This window comes from Nyctereutes procyonoides, unplaced genomic scaffold, assembly GCF_905146905.1.
Source record: "Nyctereutes procyonoides isolate TBG_1078 unplaced genomic scaffold, NYPRO_anot_genome, whole genome shotgun sequence".
Lineage (NCBI taxonomy): Eukaryota > Metazoa > Chordata > Mammalia > Carnivora > Canidae > Nyctereutes > Nyctereutes procyonoides.
This window is the reverse complement of record NW_026575139.1, coordinates 37468563-37493027: the sequence shown is the minus strand read 5'-3', so window position 1 is coordinate 37493027 and position 24465 is coordinate 37468563. Positions and strand designations below refer to the sequence as shown.

General features: G+C 35.5%; 1 protein-coding gene across 1 annotated transcript in view; it reads left to right on the top strand.

The window, feature by feature from the left end:
* Positions 1–24465, top strand: part of LRRC9 (leucine rich repeat containing 9) — a 134197-nt gene that overhangs the window by 89087 nt on the left and 20645 nt on the right. Inside the window, exons 26-29 of the mRNA XM_055303561.1 lie at positions 4855–4994; positions 8764–8900; positions 13996–14213; positions 19196–19264. Coding sequence (XP_055159536.1) covers positions 4855–4994; positions 8764–8900; positions 13996–14213; positions 19196–19264 — 564 coding nt within the window. The remainder of the gene's footprint in view (positions 1–4854; positions 4995–8763; positions 8901–13995; positions 14214–19195; positions 19265–24465) is intronic.

The following is a 24465-nucleotide window of genomic DNA, read 5'->3' as shown; positions in this document are numbered from 1 at the left end:
CCCCATATGAATGAGACCATATAATGTTTGTCTTTCTCCAATTGACTTACTTCACTCAGCATAATACCCTCCAGTTCCATCCACGTTGAAGCAAATGGTGGGTATTTGTCCTTTCTCATGGCTGAATAATATTCTGTTGTATACATAGACCATGGCTCCTTTATCCATTCATCTGTCGATGGACACCAAGGCTCTTTCCACAGTTTGGCTATTGTGGACATTGCTGCTATCAACTTTGGGGTGTAGGTATCCTGCCATTTCAGTGCATCTGTATCTTTGGGGTAAATCAGCAGCAGTGCAATTGCTAGGTCATAGGGTAGCTCTATTTTTAACTCTTTGAGGAACCTCCACACAGTTTTCCAGAGTGGCTGTACCAGTTCACATTCCCACCAACAGTGCAAGAGGGTTCCCCTTTGTCTACATCCTCTCCAACATTTGTTGTTTCCTATCTTGTTAATTTTCCCCATTCTCACTGGTGTGAGGTGGTATCTCATTGTGGTTTTGATTTGTATTTCCCTGATGGCCAGTGATGTGGAGCATTTTCTCATGTGCTTGTTGGCCACGTCTATGTCTTCCTTCCTCCATGAAATTTTGTTCTTGTCTTTTTCCCATTTCATGATTGGGTTGTTTCTTTACTGTTGAGTTTAATAAGTTCTTTATAGATCTTGGATACTAGCCCTTTATCTGATAGGTCATTTGCAAATATCTTCTTCCATTCTGTAGGTTGTCTTTTAGTTTTGTTGACTGTTTCTGTTTGCTGTGCAGAAGCTTTTTATTTTGATTAAGTCCCAATAGTTCATTTTTGCTTTTGTTTCCCTTGCCTTCATAGATGTACCTTGCAAGAAGTTGCTGTGGCCAAGTTCAAAAAGGGTTGCCTGTGCTCTCCTCTAGAATTTTGATGGATTCCTGTCTCACATTTAGATCTTTCATCCATTTTGAGTTTATCTTTGTGTCTGGTGTAAGAGAATGGTGTAAGACATGGTCTTCTGCATGTTGCTGTCCAATTTTCCCAGCACCATTTTTTGAAGAGACTATCCTTTTTCCAGTGGATAGTCTTTCCTGCTTTGTCGAGTATTAGTTGACCATAGAGCTGAGGGCCCATTTCTGGGTTCTCTATTCTGTTCCATTGATCTATGTGTCTGTTTTTGTGCCAGTACCACGCTGTCTTGATGACCACAGCTTTGTAGTACAACCTGAAGTCTGGCATTGTGATGCCCCGGCTCTGGTTTTCTTTTTTAATATTCCCCTGGCTATTCGGGGTCTTTTCTGATTCCACACAAATATTAAGATGATTTGTCCCAACTCTCTGAAGAAAGTCCATGGTATTTTGATAGAGATTGCATTGAATGTGTAAATTGCCCTGGGTAGCATAGACATTTTCACAATGTTGATTCTTCCAATCCATGAGCATGGAATATTTTTCCATCTCTTTGTGTCTTCCTCAGTTTCTTTCAGAAGTGTTCTGTAGTTTTTAAGGTATAGATCCTTTACCTCTTTGGTTAGGTTTATTCCTAGGGATCTTATGCTTTTGGGTGCAATTGTACATGGGATTGATTACTTCATTTCTCTTTCTTTAGTCTCATTGTTAGTGTATAGAAATGCCACTGATTTCTGGGCATTGATTTTGTATCCTGCCACACTGCTGAATTGATGTATGAGTTCCAGCAATCTTGGGGTGGAGTCTTTTGGGTTTTTATGTACAGTATCATGTCATCTGCGAATAGTGAGAGTTTCACTTCTTCTTTGCCAATTTGAATGCCTTTTATTTCTTTTTGTTGCCTGATTGATGAGCTAAGACTTCTAGTACTATGTTCAGTAGCAGTGGTGAGAGTGGACATCCCGGTCGTGTTCCTGATCTTAGGGGAAAGGCTCCCAGTGTTTCCCCATTGAGAATGATATTTGCTGTGGGCTTTTCGTAGATGACTTTTAAGATGCTAGGGAATGTTCCCTCTATCCCTACACTCTGAAGAGTTTTGATCAGGAATGGATGCTGTATTTTGTCAAATGCTTTCTCTGCATCTATTGAGGGGGATCATGTGATTCTTGTTTTTCTCTTGTTGATATGACCTATCACATTGATTGTTTTACGAGTGTTGAATCAACCTTGCATCCTGGAGATAATCCCACTTTATCATGGTGAATAATCTTCTTAATGTACTATTGGATCCTATCGGCTAGTATCTTGTTGAGAATTTTTGCATCTGTGTTCATCAGGGATATTGGTCTATAATTCTTTTTGGTGGGTTCTGTGTCTGGTTTTGGAATTAAGGTGATGCTGTCCTCAGAGAACGAGTTTGGAAGTATTCCATCGCTTTCTATCTTTCGGGACAGCTTTAGTAGAATAGGTATGGTTTCTTCTTTAAACGTTTGATAGAATTCCCCTGGGAAGCCATCTGGCCCTGGACTTTTGTGTCTTGGGAGGTTTTTGATGACTGCTTCAATTTCCTCCCTGGTTATTGGCCTGTTCAGGTTTTCTATTTCTTCCTGTTCCAGTTTTGGTAATTTGTGGTTTTCCAGGAATGCGTTCATTTCTTCTAGATTGCCTAATCTATTGGCGTATAGCTGCTTATAATATGTTTTGAAAATCTTTTGTATTTACTTGTATTGGTTGTGATCTCTCCTTTTCATTCATGATTTTATTAATTTGAGTCTTTTCTCTTTTCTTTTTTAATAAGACTGGTTTCTCTATATTATTAATTCTTTCAAGGAACCAACTCCTGGTTTTGCTGATCTGTTCTATAGTTCTTCTGGTCTATATTTCATTGAGTTCTGCTTGAATCTTTTTATTAACTCTCTTCTTCTGGTCGGTGTGGGTTTTATTTGCTGTTCCTTCTCCAGTTCCTTTAGGTGTGAAGTTAGCTTGTGTATTTGAGTTTTTTCCAATTTTTTGAGGGATGCTTCTATTGCAATGTATTTCCCTCTCAGGACTGCTTTTGCTGTATCCCAAAGATTTTGAATGGTTGTGTCTTCATTCTCATTACTTTCATGAATCTTTTTAATTCTTCTCTAATTTCCTGGTTGACACTTTCATCTTTTAGCAGGATGCTCTTTAACCTCCACGTGTTTGAATTTCTTCCAAATTTCTTCTTGTGATTGAGTTCAAGTTTCAAAGCATTATGGTCTGAAAATATGCAGGGGACAATCCCAATCTTTTGGTATCAGTTAAGACCTGATTCGTGACCCAGTATGTGGTCTATTCTGGAGAAAGTTCCATGTGCACTTGAGAAGAATGTGTATTCAGTTGCGTTTGGATGTAAAGTTCTGTAAATATCTGAAATTTATCTGGTCCAGTGTATCATTTAAAGGTCTTGTTTCTTTGGTGATGTTGTGGTTAGAAAATCTGTCATTTGCAGAGAGTGCCATGTTGAAGTCTCCCACTATTAGTGTATTATTATCTAAGTATGTCTTTAGTTTGGTTATTAATTGATTGATATACTTGGCAGCTCCCACATTAGGGGCATAAATATTCATGATTGGTAGGTCTTTTTGTTGGATAGACCCTTTGAGTATGATATAGTGTCCCTCTTCATCTCTTACTACAGTCTTTGGGATAAACTTTAATTTATCTGATACGAGGATTGCTACCCCAGATTTCTTTTGAGGACCATTTGAATGGTAAATGGTTCTCCAACCTTTCATTTTCAGGCTGTAGGTGTCCTTAGGTCTAAAATGAGTCTCTTGTAGACAGCAAATAGATGGGTCTTGCTTTTTCATCCAGTCTTAAACCCTCCATCTTTTGATGGGATTAGTTAGCCCATTCACGTTCAGAGTTACTATTGAAAGATATGAATTTAGTGTCATCGTAATACCTATTCAGTCCCTGTTTTTGTGGCTTATTTCTTTGGGCTTCCTCTTTCTTTTACAGAGTCCCCCTTAATATTTCTTGCAGATCTGGTTTGGTGGTCACAAATTCTTTCAGTTTCTGACTATCTTGGAAGCTCTTTATGTCTCCTCCTATTCTGAATGAGAGCCTTGCTGGATAGAGTATTCTTGGCTGCATGTTCTTCTCATTTAGTACCCTGAATATATCCTACCAGCCCTTTTTGGCCTGCCAGGTCTCTGTGGAGAGGTCTGCTGTTAATGTAATATTTCTCCCCATATAAGTTAGGGATCTCTTTTCTCTTGCTGCTTTAAGGATTTTCTCTTTATCTTTGGAATTTGCAAGTTTCACTATTAAATGTTGAGGTGTTGAATGGTTTTTATTGGTTTTTATGGGGGGATCTTTCTATCTCCTGGATCTGAATGCCTGTTTCCCTCCCCAAATTAGGGAAGTTCTCAGCTATGATTTGTTCAAATATGCTTTTTGGCCCTCTGTCCCTCTCAGCACTCTCTGGAACCCCAATTATACATAGATTTTTCCTTCTGAGGCTATCATTTATTTTGGAAGGGTTCCTCTATAATGAGCAGGTATGGAATGAAATTGGAAGATACTGAAGTTCTTAAAGCAACCTTATTGCCTCCTGTCCTATACCTTTGGCTAAGCCATCTACAAAGGCCTTTTAAACTCTCCAACAAAGAATTATTTCACCTATATCAGGCTTGAAGAAGTCAGGAGTGCTGATTGAGAATGTTGAACAGCTTTCTAGGGTCTCCATTATTTTGTTTAAAATATTGTCATTTCCCAGTAAGTCAGATTGTGAAAAAAAAACACATTCAAAGCCAAGTCCAGACCATTTGGGATATAAAAATGTATGCCATTTTTAACACTGATATATTATTAAATTATGTTGGATAGTTCACATTTTGCCTATACCATCTTAATAGTTTTTAGGATGTTAATAATCTAAAGCCAAAAATATATATACAGTAGTTTTCATATTTAAATGTCTTATTAATAAGGTGTTCTTTCTGTAGGTCTTGTGCCTCAATTATAATCATATTGAATCCATCATACCCAGAGTAAAACCTCAGACTCACTTGACCAACAGGCAGTTACTCTACCAGAAAGTGCCTTCAAGTGGCTATGGACAACAAGGAACTTCAAAAATAAACAGGTACTATCTTTCTTCCACAATTATAAACAATTTTGGTTGGGAGTTTATAAAGCAGTTAGTCACATTAGTGATAGCAGTAATCTACATTTATCTTACTTTAATACTTATTTAATAGCTACATTGTAATAATAAATATCACAAATAAAAAGATATTCAAAATAGTCCTTTGTCATTGCTTTTTCCCTACTTCCTGCATTTCATACCTATATTGTAAAAAAAAAAAAGAAAAGAAAAGATATTCTAAGTTTAATGCTTTTTTTTGAGATACAATTCACAAACCATAACACTCATCCTTTATATACAATTCACCGAGTATTTTAGTATATATATAAAGTTATGCAACCACTATGACCATCTAATTCCAAAGTGTTTTCATCACCCCATGAAAGTAGCATGGACTTAGGTTTCTTTTAACCTTTGTTTTGTTTGTGTTCCTAAATTATTTATCTGGTCACTTAATGCCCCAGTACCAATGGAAAAGATCCTTGACAAAGAAGATGAGGACTTAACTCCCACCTTCCTACACATTTTTGGTAGAACATGAAGAGATACACATATCTCCAACACAGAATATTTTCATTCCAGTTATTCCAATGAGGAATTGTGGTTTTACCCACCTTTATTGAAGTATAATTTACATATAATAAAACTCACCAACTTAAGTTTAATGAATTTTGACAAACGTATTCAGTCAGGGCAGCCCAGTGGCCCGGCAGTTTGACACCGCCTTCGGCCCAGGGTGTGATCCTGGAGATCCGGGATCAAGTCCCACATCAGGCTTCCTGCATGGAGCCTGCTTCTCCCTCTACCTGTGTCTCTGCCTCTCTCTCTCTCTCTCTCTCTCTCTCTCTCTGTGTGTGTGTGTGTGTCTCTCTCTTGAATAAATAAATAAAATCTTTAAAAATATATATATTCAGTCATATAACCATTACTACAATCAATTTTAGTATATGTGCTGCCGAAGCGAGCACCCATTACTACAATCAAAGTAAACTATTCCCATCCCCAAAACTTACATCTTTTTGCAATCTCCTCCCCAACACCCTGGATCCTGGAAACAACCACTGATCTGTTTTCTATCACTATAATTTTGCCTTTCTCTAAAATTTCTTATGATTGCAATCATTTAGTAAGGAGTCTTTTGTGTCTGGCTTCTTTCACTTAGCATAATTCTTTTGAGATTCATATATGTTGTTGCAAGTGTCAGCCATTCACTTCATTTTACTGCTTAGTAGCATACCATTATAGATTATATGACAAATTGTTTATCCATTTATTGTTGATGGGCATTCGGGTTGTTTCCAATTTGAGGCTAGTTTGATTAAAGCTCCTATGAATATTTGATTTGTACATATCCTTTATATTGGGACTATCCATAGTTTTCAACAGCTTTACTGAAGTACAGTTTACATACCAAATTCACTCATTTTAGGTGTATAATTTTTCCTAAATTCATAGTTGTGCATCTATTACCACAATACACTTTTAGAACATTTCCATCACACCAAAAAAGATCATCATGTCCATTTTTGGTCAGTTCCCTTTCCCAGTTCTAGCTCCAAGAAACCACTAAAATTCACTTTCCATAGAGTTATGTTTTCTAGACATTTCCTATAAATAGAATCATATATGTTGTCTTTTGTATCTGACTTCTTATATTTAACATAATGTTTCTGAGGTTCATTTATACTGTAGCATCTGTTAGTAGTTCATCCCTTTCTATTGCTGAATATTCTGGGTATTGCATTGGATGGATATGCCACATGCCATTTATCCATTCACCAGTTGATAGACATCTGGATTGCTTCCACTTTGGGGCTAGTAATAATAATAATGCTGCTATAAACAGTTGTGTAGATGTATTTGGAAACACTTATGTTTTCATTTCTTAGTAGAAATCTAGGAGTGAAATTCTGGGTCATATGGTAATTTCATGTTTAACTTTGTAAGAAGCTGCCAAACTATTTTCCAAAGTGGTTACACCAGTTTTCATTAATAAGAACAGTTTATGAGGATTCTAATTTCTCTATATCCCCACCAATACTTCTTATTGTCTTTTTTACTATAGCCTTAAGGATTTGAAGTGGTATTTCATGATTTATAAGCATTTTCTCTAAAGGACTTATCTTTTCTTAAATGGTGTCTTTTTTTTATTTAAATTCAATTAGCCAACATATAGTACATCATTAGTTTCAGATGCAGTTTTCAGTAGTTCATCAGTTATGTATAACACCCAGTGCTCATCACATCATGTGCCCTTCTTAATTAAATGGTGTCTTTTAAAGGAATTTTAATTTTGACTAAGTCCAATTTATCAACTTTTCCTCTTACCGATTGTGATTTTGGTGCTACCCTAACATCAAAAAGATTTTCTCACATTTTATTCGAACAATTTTTTGTTTTTTTCATTTAGGATTAAGATCCATTCTGAATTAATGTTTGTGTATTTTACAAGGTATAATGTTAGCTCAAATTCTTCTTTTTGTATGTGGCTATCCATTTGTCCAAGCATCCTTTCCCTTTCTGTCATTAAGTTGCCTTGGTATCTTTGTTGAAAATCAATTGACCAGTAAAATTTATTCCTGGATGCTTTTTTTTTTTAAGATTTTTTTTTAATTATTTATTTATTTATTCATGATAGAGACACACACACACACACACACACACACACACAGAGGCAGAGACACAGGAGGAGGGAGAAGCAGGCTCCATGCTGGGAGCCCGACACGGGACTTGATCCCGGGACCCCAGGATCGCACCCTGGGCCAAAGGCAGGCACTAAACTGCTGAGCCACCCAGGGATTCCCCTATTCCTGGATTCTTAATCATATTCCATTGATCTGTCTGTCCTTTTGCCAGTACCAGACTGGTTTGATTACCACAGCTTAAAAGTTTTGAAATCAGAGATTATACACCCTTCAACTTTTTTTCTTTTTAAAAATTATTTTGAATATTCTGAGTTCTTTACATTTCCTTATAAATAAGGACATTTTTTGAATGGGGGGGAGGATCCTGCTAGACTTTTGATGGAGATTGCATTGAATCAATTGATCAATTTGGGGAGAACTGCTGTTTTAGTAATAGTGAGTCTTCTAATCAATGAACATAAAATATTTCTCCATTTACATAATCTTTAATTTATCTCAGCAATGTTTTGTATTTTCTGTGTATACATTTTATACAACTGTTGTTAAATTTTTTCTGAAGCATTTTGTTCTTTTTAAAAATATTATGAGTAGAATTCTTAATTTCATTCTCAGTTTATTGATAATATGGAGATATTCAATTAATGTTTGTATATTAATCATACTTAACTCATTTATTAGTGCAATAATAGTTTTTTGGTGGATTCTTTAGGATATTTTAAATACAAAATCATGTATCTGAGAATAAAGACAGTTTTACTTATTCTTTTCCAATCTGGATGCATCTTTTTTCCGTTTTTTTGATTGATTGTGCTGGCACTTGGTTTTCATTTCAAGTAAGTCTTTAAGTCTTTCTGTACTTTGTTCTTTACCATATAAAAATATTTTTTTAAGAATAAAAAGTGCATAATGCACTGAGTGTTATATGTTGCCAAACTGAATTTAAATTTAAAAAAGTGATTATTATATGAAATACAAAAAGATAAGATTATCATTTAATTCTGATTTACTACTAAACTAATATTTTTAAACTTCAACTTATAGTAAGTACATGTCAGTTTTTTTTTCTGATACAACTCATTTGAAATTAAATTTATGGGCTCAAACTTATGCTTGTGTTTCAGAGATATAATGAGCAGTGAAAATTTGCCTCCAATAATGCACAGTTTAGAAGTGCTTCATTTGGGCTACAATGGAATTTGTAATTTAATTCAGCTACAACTTAATAGGCTAAGAAATTTAAAATTCCTCTTTCTGCAGGGTGAGTAGCAACATTGTCAATGTGTGAGTCTTTATTAATAAATTGATTTGAAAATATTGTTTTAATAAGCAAAATTAGCATCAACATTTACTTAAAACAGATTGATAAAAATGTTTTAGTAATCACAAATTGGTTTTTCTTGTGTTATTTACATAAATAATGTAAATGCAATATTCTAGGGCTAGAGAATATTGTGTTTCTAGCCCTAGAAAATGCAATGTTCTGGGGCTGTGTATGGTATTATATCATAATTTACTTTTACCTCACGTTCAACTAAAAAACCAATAGAAATAACCAGTAATTCACAAGTACTTATTAAACCCAGATTTGGGCTAAGTATAAGAAATATACAGAAACACTATATTATTGTCATTACATATAGTTGAGATCCTTATTCTAAACTAGTTTAAGATCTGCCTCTGGAGACATACTGAAAGAAAGATGAATCAATTCTTTTTATTTTTTTTTAATGATGAATTAGTTCTGAGTAACTATGTGTTACTAATTTAAGTGCAGAAGTTTATTTTTTTAAGATTTTATTTATTTATTCATGAGAAACACACACACACACACAGGCAGAGACATAAGCAGAGGGAGAAACAGGCTCCATGCAGGGAGCATGATGCGGGACCCGATCCTGGGACTCCAGGATCACACCCAGAGCTGAAGGCAGACGTTCAACCACTGAGCCACCCAGGCGTCCCTAAGTGCTGTAGAAGTTTAGAGTTTTCTCTGAAATTGAAACATATACGGGACTTTTTGAATGATTGATAGAATTTATATTGGGGTTAAGTATGACCAAGAGTTTTGCAAGTGGTGGGGAGGAAAAAAGTCACAAGAGCACAGTTGTGTTGTCTGTGGGCCAGCATTTGAAAAGGGACCAACCTGATAAAAACAAAGAGTATGCAGTTCTCTGAGAGAGTTATAAAGCCTCTAAACATGACCAATTTGATATAGAATGCTCATTTTGCAGTTGAAAATGGGTAGGAGTTATAAACCTTTAGAAAAGTGGAATGAGGAAGAAACAGTTTGGAACATTAGTCTAACAATTATTTAATGACATAGAAGAAAGGTTGGAAGACCCATCATTGAGACATGTGGGGAGATACTTGTATAGTTGATCTGCATATGGTAACTTTTTTCTGAAAGACAGGCTTTTCTAGACCATATTTAAAAAATTTTAATGCACCTTTTTGCCTATCAAAGGTCCTGTGAATTGCATCAAAAACACAGAGACTTAGCCTTAAAAGAATAAGAAAATGAGCACAGATGACAGATCTTTTAAAAGATACAGTAACATATGAAAAAAGCAGACAACTTAACCCTGGAAAGTCTGTTTAAATCTAATAATGTAAAAAGGGAATGTGTTCTTTTGCCATGTCTAGCATGGCAAATCAGATTGGAGCAGCCTTATACAGAGACTGAGGCAATTGACTCTGACAATTATGGTTATCATTTATTGAGTCATTAGGCAAGGTATTCGTCTACATAGATTATCTCATTCGATCTTCACAGTAATTCAACATGGTAAATAATTTTATATGCATCTTACAAAGAAAGAAGTTAAATCTCAGTAGGGCTAAGTAATTTGCCAACATTTGCACCAGTGAATGGTGTGTTGCAGAGTCAAACACAGCTCTGTCTGACTCCAAAGCACATGCATCTTCTATTCAACACAAAGGACATAATAAAGGTCTGGGCTAGAGTAGTGTCAGTGGAAAGGAGGAGTAAATGGTAATTCAAAAATGCATTTTAAAAGAAAGAAATAGTAGGACTTAGTGACTAATTAGATATATAAGGAGAGGAAAAATAGTTCAAGATGTTTTCATTATTTCATTAGGAGATTGGGCAATAGGAGGTACTAAAGCTAGGTAAAGTCACTGGGAAAGGTTGCTAATTTGCAATAGGGAACAATCAGTTTGTGTTGTGATAATTTTGAGATGTAAAAATGGAAACTTTTTAAAGCAGTAGTACTGGACCACAGGTTAGGACTAGAAATGTGTATTTTGGAATTATACCAAAGGAGGTGACAGGTGAAGTATATGTGCTTACTTAGGAAAAAAGCATAGAGAAAGAATGAAAGGCCAAAAGAGGTGTGGAGACAAACCCCCATACACACATCCCACTATGCCCCCAACCCAGCATTAAGAAGGCTGGTGAAAAAAGAAATAGCAAAGCAGTCATACAAGAAATTTTGAAAGAAAACCAAGAAATGCAGACTCTAAATGTCAGAAAAAGAAAGGATAAATGGCCTCAAAGTCAAATGATGGGAAGAATGAGACCTTTGAAAAAAAAGTGTTGGATTTTTTTTTTTTTTAAAGAAAACTGGATTCAACAAAAAGAAGACCACTGGTAAGTGTTAAGAGAATCCAGTTTGGAAATGTGGGAAGAGTAAAACTCAAAAACAATGTAGAGGGAAGTGGTTGCATAGATACTACAGGCAACAGATAGAGGTTGTATACTCAAGAAGCTTCTCCCTAAAAAGAAGGTAAGAATTCAGAAGGTGGCTAGTGAGGTTCAGAACACATTTGGAGGTTTATAAAGAGATAAGTTAGGTTAACGACTAAACAGAAGAGATAATTCTAAGATCAATCTAAAGGGACAAGAGGGGAAAAAGCTGTAGGAGAGTACACAAACATAAGCAGTGATTAGATGAAGCCATGCCAGGGTCCATGAGAGAGCTTATGAACCTACAGTTCACCTGTTGTGTTAAATTTGCAAGAATATGGGGAAGGTGGAATCTTTAGGGAAAGGCAGAGTGAGGCTGTAGGGAAGCAAGTTAGAATCTTAAGGATTAGAGGTCAAATTTATCTAAAATTTAACTATTTAGTTAAGTAAGTGGGAGTTTTTCAAACAATGGTAAATGCTCCTAGTTAAAGAAATGTAAGATCCCTGAAATCACATTCCGTATAGTTGTTTTTGGAATTTCCTTTCTTAAATATGTTTAATGAGCATTCTAAAATGAGTAGTGGCCAAAAATATGCTATGGCAAACATTATTTAGCACTTGAAACTATTCTGTATAATTTTTATACCCCTGGCTTTAAAATATTAAAAGTGATAGTCTAACTACATAATCTTATAAAATTAATATATTAACACAACTGAAACACTTTCTCTCAATCTGACTTGAATAAACTTTTTTTCATTTATAAGTAAGGCACTGGTAAAGTTCCAAAATCTGTGATTTAGTTATCTGAGCAATTTTATTGAAGGTTGTGATTTATAAACTTCTTTATAAGAATGGTACAAAATAAATTTACCATAGTTCACCAATTTTGAGACACTTATTCCTTTAACATATCTGAAATCTGGCTATGTTATTAATTGATAGCATGTCATAGTTTACCTAACCAATTTTTTTTCTTAGTATACATAAATACTGACATATCTTAACAATTTTTGTAGCCTTAAATTTGATAAAATATGTTACATTTCAAGGAGACAAATTCCAAGATCACAGGATCACACATTCAGTGATGTATTAGTTTGCTAGAGCTGCCATAACAAAGTACCACAAGCTGGATGGCTCAAACAACATATTTATTTCCTCACAGATCTAGACTAGAAGGCCAAGATCAAGATGTCAGCAGGGTTAGTTCTGAGGCCATCTTTTTTTGGTTTATTAGATGACCTCTGTGTCTTCAGATGGTCTTCCCTCTATGGGTATCTTTGTCCGAATATTTTCTTACAAAAATACCAGTCATACTGGATTAGAGCTCACCTCAATGAACTCATTTAACCATAGTTACCTCTTTAAAGACCCTATTCCCAAATGCAGTCACATTCTGAGATACTAGGAGGTAAGACTTCAATATATGAATTTGGTAGGCGCCCATAACAAACGAGGAGGATGAGTAGTGAATGAAAATGATATATAGTATGGTATAATAGAAGCAACACTGAGCCTAAAATGTAAAGATCTAGGTTAGGCCTGCTGTGTAGGTTAGGCCTGCTGTCTAGGCCTACTTTTATGTCTATGTCCAAGTTACTTAATTCTTGACCCTCATTTTTCTGATTCTTAAAAAATGATATTTTCCCTGTCTATCCTGAGAGTCTAGTAGAAAACACGTATAAAGGCATTTTGTCGGGATCCCTGGGTGGCTCAGCAGTTGACCACCTGCCTTTGGCCCAGGGTGTGATCCTGGAGACCTGGAATCGAGTCCCATGTCAGGCTCCCGCATGGAACCTGCTTCTCTCTCTGCCTGTGTCTCTCATGAATAAATAAAATCTTTATATATATAAAAAAAAGCATTTTGTCAACTCAAGGGTCCCCCTCTCATGAATATCATTACCATTAATACTTACAAAGTTAGTGATTGCTATAGTAGAGAGAAATCAGGTTATAAAGAAAGGATTGAAATTTCAAAGAATGTAATGAACGTTTAATTCATTTTTACTTTTTGTATGTGGTTGTGGTGCAAAAATATGTTGGGAAGGAAATAACAGCATAACTAAGGTACATTTTTCCAAATTAAAACACAATAATTCATTTATTTTAATAAATACTTAAATATACCTATTTGAATGCGTAATAGAATAATATTAGAATAATAGATCCTCAGGAAGTATCTCTTCTGCAGCACTTTTATACATCTACTTTTGTCAATACCAACTATTTTAGTACTCAATTACTAAACAGACAGATTGGGTCAATTACATACATTTAATACATCATATCTTGGTCTTTCAAACATAAAGGAGAAATTTTACCAAATATTATTTGATGATGATGGCTGAAATGGAGATGGAGCAATACATTCTATTTCTCTTTGTAAATATGTTCTTTTTAACAGTTTTACTTTTTAAGAAATCATTTTACAAAAAATATTTAAGTAAAGGGCAGTCCCGGTGGCGCAGCGGTTTGGCGCTGCCTGCAGCCAGTGCGTGATCCTGGAGACCCTGGATGGAGTCCCAAATCGGGCTCTCTGCATGGAGCCTGCTTCTCCCTCTGCCTGTCTCTGCCTCTCATTCTCTCTCTGTGTCTCTATGAATAAATAAATAAAATCTTTAAAAAAAATATTTAAGTAAAATGGGTAACCTTTTATTCAGAAAGTTCGGGCTCACCTGACATATCATGACTTATATTTCTCCAGGAAATGAAATCAGTCAAATTGAAGGGCTTGACAATTTAGTAGTCCTTCAGGAATTGGTAGTGGACCATAACCGCATCAGAGCATTTAATGACAGTGCCTTTGCCAAACCAAGCTCTCTGTTGGCACTTCACCTGGAGGAAAACAGACTACGAGAGTTGAGCAGATTACAACCTTTGGTAAAATTAGAGAAACTCTTCCTAGGATATAATAAAATCCAGGTAACATTATTTTGGAGTTTTTAAATGAAATTTATAAGACTTAACTCCTCTTAAACATAAAAGTTCCAAACACACCAATGAAAACTTTGCTAATGTGCTAACTTGTTTTATGTCATGTAAATACTCTGTGAAACAAAGGTATATAAATAGTCTGTTGATGATGCAAAGATGTCCACTCTGACTTATAAATCCAACCAACCCACATGCATCCACCTGCTAAAAAAAGAGTTAGCTCTAAATGTTCTAAGCTCCTCTCAGCAGTTCTCTCTAATAGATCTCTTTTGTTCCTAGCTACTCTTGGTCCAAGCTATTTCTGCATCTCAATCCCAGCCTTCCTGTGGCCCTTTAAACTTGGCATTTGTCCTTGATCTGACTGACATTTGAATTGGTTCCTGATAATGGCCCTTATTTAGCCTTAATATTCCATCTCTACACACTTAAGGCTTCCCTTAGATAAGGTCCTGCTTTGGTTTTACCTGCTCAGAATTCAACCTTTAGGCTGAATTAGGCTTTCCTTTAGGCCCTATCCCAACTGAGCCTGCTCAGACTCTCTCCTGATACAGTATGCAGATAAGACTGTTGAAGGTATACATAGCCTAACACAGCCCTAACATTTCTCTCAGTGTTTTGGTGATGATGTTAGCTCTCCTTTTACCAATTTTACTTCTGCCCATACCTCTAAACAATCTCAAAGACAAAATGAAATGTGGACTTCTACCCAAGAACAGAGACCAACTATATCTTGCCCACATTTGTATCAGTATGTAGCATAGTACCTGATACATAGTAATTATGCCATTAATATTTGTGGCTTTACTTGCTAGAGTTCAGGGAGCCCCTTCTGGGGTGATATAAAAGCCTGTTCAATGCTAGAAAAAAATCATGAGCCCTGTCCTACATAGCAACTAGGAAATATACATACAGAGAAAAATGGCATACAACTAATTTTTCAAAATTCAAACATTCATCTGAGAAAAGCCTTCCAAATGCAATGATTCTTACAAAGCTTTATCCAGAGGATATCTAAATTGGGAAAATTGCAATCCTATGGGAAATCTTTCCAGTGATAGCAACTAAGCTGACGCAAAGGATTGTCATATCAGACTTAAGAGATCTTACCCAGTATCAAGCTTTACTATAATTTCAAGGATACACTCCTGTGGCTTCTCAGGTCCTTTCTTTTTACATACTCTCTAGCTTAGAGTAAAATATAAGATCTCCAAGTGAGACTTTGAGTGATCCGGGCAGCCCCAGTGGCTCAGCGGTTTAGCGCCGCCTTCCACCCAGGGTGTGATCTTGGAGACCCAGGATCAAGTCCCACATTGGGCTCCCTGCATGGAGCCTGCTTCTCCCTCTGCCTGTGTCTCTGCCTCTCTCTCTCTCTGTGCCTCTCATGAATAAATAAATAAAATCTTTAAAAAAAAAGAGAGATTTTGAGTGATCCATATAAAAGGGAATGTTTCATTTATGAAATACCTCCATTTTCTTCTTGTGCTTATGTGATTATTTTAATAGGGAACCATGCTTGATAATTCCATTGTTGTAGGTTTATTCACTATAACCAGGGAGATCCTGTACTAAGAATATTTCATAAATAAGGACCTTCTTCCTATCAAATATCATTGGTCTATTTGACAGCAGAGCTATTTATCCACATAATTATAAAGTGATTAGACCAGGTAACCTGCTTTTCCCCAGGAGTGTCCTTGCCTCACATCCCCACCCTTCTAACCCACTAAAAGAAGAGAATGAATGGCAGATCCACTGTTGTAACAACTTCCAACCCAGTAAAAAGCAGGATAATGCTAGTCAAGGTAATTTTTTATAAAAATTTAATGTAGCTAATAGACAACCTATATGATAAATCATGAGAAATTATGCATATAACATGGAATGAAGGGATATTGATTATTTAATGATCAACCCAACATTATTTTTATCCTTGAAATAGTATTTTCCTTTAATTTAGATTGATCATTATACAATCAAACTCATTCTATTAATATTATAGTACCTTAATATGAACATACATTTAGCTGGGAAACATTAAGAGGAGTAAGAAGTTGAGTTGGAGATTCTGTTTAATTCTACTGAAGATATTATGTTCTTCAAAATTCTTAACTCTCCATTCATATTTTCTTTTATGGGAGAGATTTTTTTTCTCTAGATTTAGACCAACATGGGTAAGCTAACACCAGCATTAATTCCCACAAATGGGAAATCAGATTATAACCCTTGGGTTGATAAAGATGTCTAGAGTAGGAGGGAAAAGGCATAGAAAAATTAAGAAAACAAATACTTCAGATGAAGGTATATGCTGCCCTGCATTAACCAATTTTAAAAACTTTCATAAACTGCATATTCTTGATAAGATTCCAGTGTGAAACTTTTCACTTAGCCATCAGGACCTATAATATAGATTTGGAAAATTGTTGCCTATAGTCCTGCCTTTGCTGTTAGAATCCCAGAAACATGACTGAAAGGTGACTTATTTAATCAGCTTTACAGTCCTATTTGGTTTCTGTGTCTAAATGATTCCCCTATCTGCGATCAAACAACCGTGTCTGCTTTTAAACATCTCAGTAATCAAAAAAAAAATAAAAATAAAATAAAATAAATAAAAATAAAAAAACATCTCAGTAATCACCTAAGGCTAGAAATGACTCCAGGAAATAATCCACTGCTATTTCTTGCCCTAAATGAAAGGCGCCAATCTAACTATTACCATGATTGCCATAGAGCTTATCCTGAAAATGTACTCAAAAGGTAACCACTATTGGTGTGCTGGTTAATGTTTAATGGCCTGCTCTTCAGGGGAGGAGGGGGTCCTTATCAATAGTATTTGCCAATTTAATTGGCAGTATGATTTTTTCCACCATGGTCAATTTCAAGCTGAACACCATCTCACAAAATTCCTGAAAATTTACCAAATCTAGGTGGCACAGCAACTCCATTGTAAAAACTACTCTACATTAAAATTGGGAAGCCATTGGCCCTCTTCCCCAATTATGAACATATTAGTTTTCTTGATGTCTCTTTATACCAGCATTATCCTCTACAAATTTAACACTCGGTTTCTCATATTAACATATTCCAGGAGAAACAAACATTTTTTTTATAAATTAATTTTTATTGGTGTTCAATTTACCAACATACAGAATAACACCCAGTGCTCATCCCGTCAAGTGTCCCCCTCCGTGCCCGTCACCCATTCACCCCCACCCCCCGCCCTCCTCCCCTTCCACCACCCCTAGTTCATTTCCCAGAGTTAGAAGTCTTTATGTTCTGTGTCCCTTTCTGATATCTCCCACACATTTCTTCTCCCTTCCCTTATATTCCCCTTCACTATTATTCATATTCCCCAAATGAGTGAGAACATACACTGTTTGTCCTTCTCCGATTGACTTACTTCACTCAGCATAATACCCTCCAGTTCCATCCACGTTGAAGCAAATGGTGGGTATTTGTTGTTTCTAATGGCTGAGTAATATTCCATTGTATACATAAACCACATCTTTATCCATTCATCTTTCGATGGGCACCGAGGCTCCTTCCACAGTTTGGCTATTGTGGACATGGCTGCTAGAAACATCGGGGTGCAGGTGCCCCGGCGTTTCATTGCATCTGAATCTTCGGGGTAAATCCCTAACAGTGCAATTGCTGGGTCGTAGGGCAGGTCTATTTTTAATTCTTTGAGGAACCTCCACACAGTTTTCCAGAGTGGCTGCACCAGTTCACATTCCCACCAACGGTGTAAGAGGGTTCCCTTTTCTCCACATCCTCTCCAACATTTGTTGTTTCCTGCCTTATTAATTTTCCCCATTCTCACTGGTGTGAGGTGGTATCTCATTGTGGTTTTGATTTGTATTTCCCTGATGGCAAGTGATGCAGAGCATTTTCTCATGTGCTTGTTGGCCATGTCTATGTCTTCCTCTGTGAGATTTCTCTTCATGTCTTTTGCCCATTTCATGATTGGATTGTTTGGAGAAACAAACATTTTAATTAGAAATATTTCACTAGTGAACACTGCCAAAATCTGTTTAATTTGAGAAAATAATTCAGAAGACTTTTCACATTTCTGTGCTTTCCAGTCAGGCTTTGGTTCCACATACAGGAACTACCTGTAGGTCAAATGCATAATATCTCTACAGATAATGGACTATCAAAGCTTTTCCAGAGTCCTCCCTTATGATACTTCTAAGATCAAAATTATGAAAATCAGCATTTAAATTCCACTTCCAAAGGTCTAAAATTAAGTCTAAGTTTCTTTATAGTTACTGGGTGAATTTGCTATGTCTACTTGTCATTCCAAATAAGAATAAGAACATATCAATAATTTTATTTTAATACTATAAACTAGCAGCAAACTGAAACTGAGCTTGTCACCTAAATTTTGTCAGAAATAGCATTTTTTAAAATAATTTTGCAAAAATTAAAATGTACTTGCAAACTTTCACCAGTGTTAAATAGGTAATAATAAATAACCCCATCCAGTAGGGAAGACAAGTCATTCCACTAGAAAAATACTTTTTCAACTATATATACACTAAGAAAATATATAAGGATGTAGTCCACTCAATATCACATGTTCCTTTACGGTTAGGGATGTATTTAAAATTATTTAGACTGGATTCACCATCTCTCCCACACTTCTGGGTCAATCCTCTGGGGGAATTAACCAAATATAATCTCAGACCTAGACCATAATTTTCTGAGAAGAAATTTGGTCTTTTCTTGCAATTGCTGCCACATGGCCAACTTCCCTGCTAAAATATCATCTTTACCAGTCATACATTTGGAATCAATAGTACATAGATTTGTTCTTAATCAACAATACAGAATGTGTCACTCAAGCTCACTTTGGAGAATTCAATCAAGAACTAGCTGCAATCCATTACTTCCATATGATTACTTCAAATTAGCATATATTTAAAGATATTAGATCTAACCACTAAGTAATTTATTGATTAACTTTTCAATAGGATATGGCAGAGCTGGAAAAACTTGATGGTATCTCTTCTCTCAGAGAGCTTACAGTGTATGGCAATCCTGTGAGTATGTTACTTTTCTAATTTGTCGGTTAATTCAATTATACTTGTACATAATCAATTTTTATATGTGAGAATTTATTGGTTTCCATATATATAGATAGTTATCCAAGCATAATTTATTTACTGTCCTCTTCCAACTGATGATAATATAATCTGCCATTGTCATATATAAGAGGATCTGTTTCAGGGTTCTAGTCATTGGACTATTGTCAACCCCTGTACCAATATTATACTAGTTAATTACTAAGGTTTTATATTAAGTCTTGGTGTCAGGTAGAGTAAGTGCTTCCAATTTTCCTTCCCTTCCTTCTTCTCCTTTTTTTCTCTCCTCACTGTCTCAGCTGTTCTTGACCCTTTACACTTACTAAGAGTTCTAGGAAACAGCTTTTGAAGTTATGTGACAGTCTTGTTGACATTTTATTTGGAATTGCATGGAATATGTAAATTAATTTGAGGAAAAATCTGCTGTTTTTGCTGTTGGAGGCTTTGGAAGGATCAAATAAGTAGCACCTTTTCATTTAACATCTGAACAAATTGACAAATATGACATGGCAGATGGAGAGGTGAAAATATTTTGCTTAGCTTCATAAGAAAGTCAAACAGGCCCGCTAACAGATCCCAAAAATAGGTAATCATGATCTCCCAACAACAGGAAATACTTAACCAAATTCTTTCCACATAGGAGAAGAAGAGCTGCTGGAGGAAGAGAGGGCATTCTGTAGCAATATATTCCTTCCCAAGACAGGAAGGAGAAGCTAAACATGCTCAGTTTAATTTTCCCAAGTTTATCAATTAGGTCACTCTGCTCCTAGTAGAGGGGTAAAGGGGTTGAGAGAGCCCAGTAGTGCCATATCAGAGAGCTCTTTTCACCCAGAAAAGTGTTAAATAGAAGCACTGATCTTAGGTAACTGACTTCAAAATTGCTTCTAGGCAGCCCCATTGGCGCAGCGGTTTAGCGCCGCCTGCAGCCCAGGGCGTGATCCTGGAGACCCTGGATGGAGTCCCACAACGGGCTCCCTGCATGGAGCCTGCTTCTCCCTCTGCCTGTCTCTCTCTCTCTCTCTCATTCTCTCTCTCTCTCTCTCTGTGTCTCTATAAATAAATAAATAAATAAATAAATAAATAAATAAATAAATAAATAAATAAATAAATAAATCTTTAAAAAAAAAAAAAAAGTGCTTCCAGGGATGCCTGGGTGGCTCAGTGGGTTGAGCTTCTGCCTTGGGCTCAGAGTGCAATCCTGGAGTTCCAGGATAGTCCCACCTCAGTCTCCCTGCATGGAGCCTGCTTCTCCCTCTGCCTATGTCTCTGCCTCTCTTTTTCTGTGTCTCTCATGAATAAATAAATAAAATCTTTAAAAAATGCTTCGAAATTGTTGCTATTAAATATTAGTTTGCTATAGGTTGTAGGTAGATAATCTTCAGCATTTTAAGGAAGCTCCTTTCTAATTCAGTTTACCCTATTTTTATCATGAATGGTTATGGATTTTGAATAATTGGCAATGCAGTTTCCTCTTTAATCTGTTAATATGTAAATTACATCAATAGACAATAGTGTTAAACCATCATTAATCCTGAGTTCAATACTTTTGGGTCATGTTTTACACTTCTTACACTTCGCTGGATTCAGTTTGCCAAGATTTCAGGTATTATATCTGTATTTATGGAAATAAGTAAAACTGATCTATAATTATCATCTTATGCTATTCTTTTAAGTTTGTCAAGGCTGTTCTTGCCTCATAAAATTAATTGGGAGCTCTCTCTTGCTAGTCTACGAATTAGCTTATATAGGAAAAACCCATGTGTTCCCTGAAGGATAATTAGGTCTCTAAAACAATCTGGACTCAGTATTTTTTGAGGTTAGATTTAAAACTACCTGTTCAAATTATTTAATGGCTATCAATTCAATCATATTTTCTATTCCTTCAAAAGTCAATATTGAGAATTTATATTTTTCTATAAATTTGTCCATTTTATATAAATTTTAAATGTATTGCTATCATAAAACTGATGAATTTTTAAAATCTCCACTATATTTGTGTTTTGTCATCTTTTTTATACCTAAATTTGTTGATTTTTGCATTTTCTCTTTTATTCTTGATAAGTCTTGCTAAAGGTTTGTCTATTGTATTAATCTTTTCAAAGAACCATATTTTGGTTTTATCAATGGTTTATTTATTTGGTTTTTATTTCAATAATTCCCACCCTTTATTATTTCCTTCTCTCTGTTTCTTGGAATTCACTTTTCTGACTTTATTATTTTTAACATTTTTATTGAAATTTTTAGCATTACTTATTGAAACTATTTTTAGCATAATACTGATTCTATGGTTCAGCTTTTAATTAAGTTTTTATTTAAATTCCAGTTAGCATACAGCATAATATTAGTTTCAAGTGTACAATATAGTGATTAAACACTTCCATGCATCACCTGGTACTCATTACATAATTATAACTGTATTCCTTCATCCACATCACCTATTTAACCCATCCTCCCACCCACTTCCCTTCTGGTAATAACCATCAATTTGTTCTCTGTAGTTAAGAGCCTATTTCTTGGTTTGCTTGTCTCTCTCCCTTGATTTTCTCTCTGCTCATTTTTTTTTGTTTCTTAAATTCCACGTATGAGTAAAATCATATGGTGTTTGTCTTTCTCTGACTTATTTGACTTTGCATTATACTCTAGCTCATCTGTGTCATTGCAAATGGCAAATTTTCATTAGTTTTTAATGACTGAATAATATTCCATTATATACCACATCTTCTTTATCCATTCATCAATCAGTGGACAGGTGGGCTATTTCCATAATTTGGCTATTGTACATAATGCTGTTATAAACATCAAGGTGCATATATGCTTGAATTAGTGCTTTTGTATTCTTTTTTTTTTTTTTAGTGCTTTTGTATTCTTTAGGTAAATACCCAGTAGTATGATTGCTGGATCATAGGGTAGGTCTATATTTAATTTTTTGAGGAACCTCCATACTGTTTTCTAGAATGGCTGCATCAGTTTGCATTCCCATAGTGAAAGAGGATTCCCTTTTCTCCACATCCTCACCAACACCTTTTGTCTCTTTCTGATCTTAGCCATCCTGACAGATGTGAGGTGATATCTCATTGTGGTTTTGATTTGATTTGGTTTTGACTTGATAATAAGTCATGTTGAGCATCTTTTCATGTGTCTGTTGGCCATCTGTATGTTTCTTTAGAAAAATGTCTATTTATGTCTTCTGTTTATTTTTTAGTTGGGTTATTCATTTTTGGGGTGTTGAGTTTTAAGTTCTTTATAAATTTTGGGTACTAATCCTTTACCATATATGTCATTTGCATATATCTTCTCCCATTCAGTAAGTTGTCTTTTAGTTTTATTGGTTGTTTCCTTTGGCTGCACAGAAGCTTTTCATTTTGATATAGTCCTAATAGTCTATTTTTGCTTGTATTGTCTCCCTTGCCTCGGGAGACTTATCTAGAAAGAAGTTGCTATGGCTGATGTCAAAGAAGTTACTACCCTGTGTTCTCTTCTAGGACTTTTATTGTTTCAGTTCTCATATTTAGGTCTTTAATCCATTTTGAATTAATTTTTATGTAAGGTGGGATCCCTGGGTGGTGCAGAGGTTTAGCGCCTGCCTTTGGCCCAGGGTGCGATCCTGGAGACCCAGGATCGAATCCCACGTCAGGCTCCCGGTGCATGGAGCCTGCTTCTCCCTCTGCATATGTCTCTGCCTCTCTCTCTCATTCTGTGTGACTATCATAAATAAATAAAAAATTTAAAAAAAAATTTATGTATGGTGTAAGAAAGTGGTCTAATTTCATTCTTTTGAATGGAGCTGTCCAGTTTTTCCAACACCATTTGTTGAAGAGACTATCTTTTTCCCATTGGATATTCTTTCCTGCTTTGTTGAAGATTAATTGACCATATAATTGTGGGTTCATTTCTGGGTTTTCTATTCTGTTTCATTGATCTATGTGTCTTATTTTTGTGCCAATACCATACTATTTTGATTATTAGAGCTTTGCAATACAACTTAAAGTCTGGAATTGTGATGCCTCCAGCTTTGCTTTTCTTTTTCAAGATTGCATTGGCTATTTGGGGCCTCTTGTGTTTGCCTACAAATTATAGGATTGTTTGTTCTAGCTCTGTGAAAAATGCCATTGGTATTTTGATAGGTATTGCATTGAATGTGTATATTGCTTTGGTTACTATAAACATTTTAAGAAGAGACAAAGAAGGGTACAATATAATAATAAAGGGGATAATCCAACAAGAAGATGTAACAATTATAAATATTTATGCACCCAACATGGGAGGACCCAACTACATAAAACAATTAAAAACAAACATAAAGGAACTAATTGATAATAACACAATAATAGTACAGGACTCTAATACCCCACTTGCATCAATGGACAGATCACCTAAACAGAAAATCAACAAGGAAACAATGGCTTTCAATGACACGCTGGCCCAGATAGACCTAAATGATATATTCAGAACACTCCATCCTAAAACGCAGAACACACATTCTTTTCAAGTACACCTGACACATTCTCCAGAAAAGATCACAAATTAGGCCACAAAACAGGTTTCAACAAATTCAAGAAGATCAAAGTGAAACCATGTACCTTTTCTGACCACAACACTATGAAACTTGAAATCAGGGGTACCTAGGTGACCCAGTAGGTTGAGAGGCTGGCTCTGGATTTCAGCTTAGATCACAATCTTAGTGTCCTGGGATCAAGCCCTGCATCAGGCTCTACACTTAGTGGGGAGTCTGCTGGAGGATTCTTTCTTTCCTTCTGCCCCTGCCCCTGTGCACACACTCTCTCAAAAAATGAATCTAGAAGAAAGAAGAAAGAAAAGAAAGAAAGAAAGAAAGAAAGAAAAGAAGAAATAAAGAAGAAAGAAAGAAAAGAAAGAAAAGAGAAAGAAAAGAAAAGAAAAGAAACTTGAAGTCAACCATAAGAAAAAATCTGGAAAGACCTCCAAATACATGGAAAGTTCAATAACATGCTACTAAACAATCAATGGGTCAGTCAGGAAAAAAATTTTAAAAAAGCATGGAAACATGATAGTCCAAAACCTCTGGGATACAGCAATAGCAGTTCTAAAAGGAAAGTATATATATATAAAAAAAAGTATATAGAAATACCGGCCTACCTCAAGAAGATAGAAAAATTTCAAATAAACAACCTAACCTTACA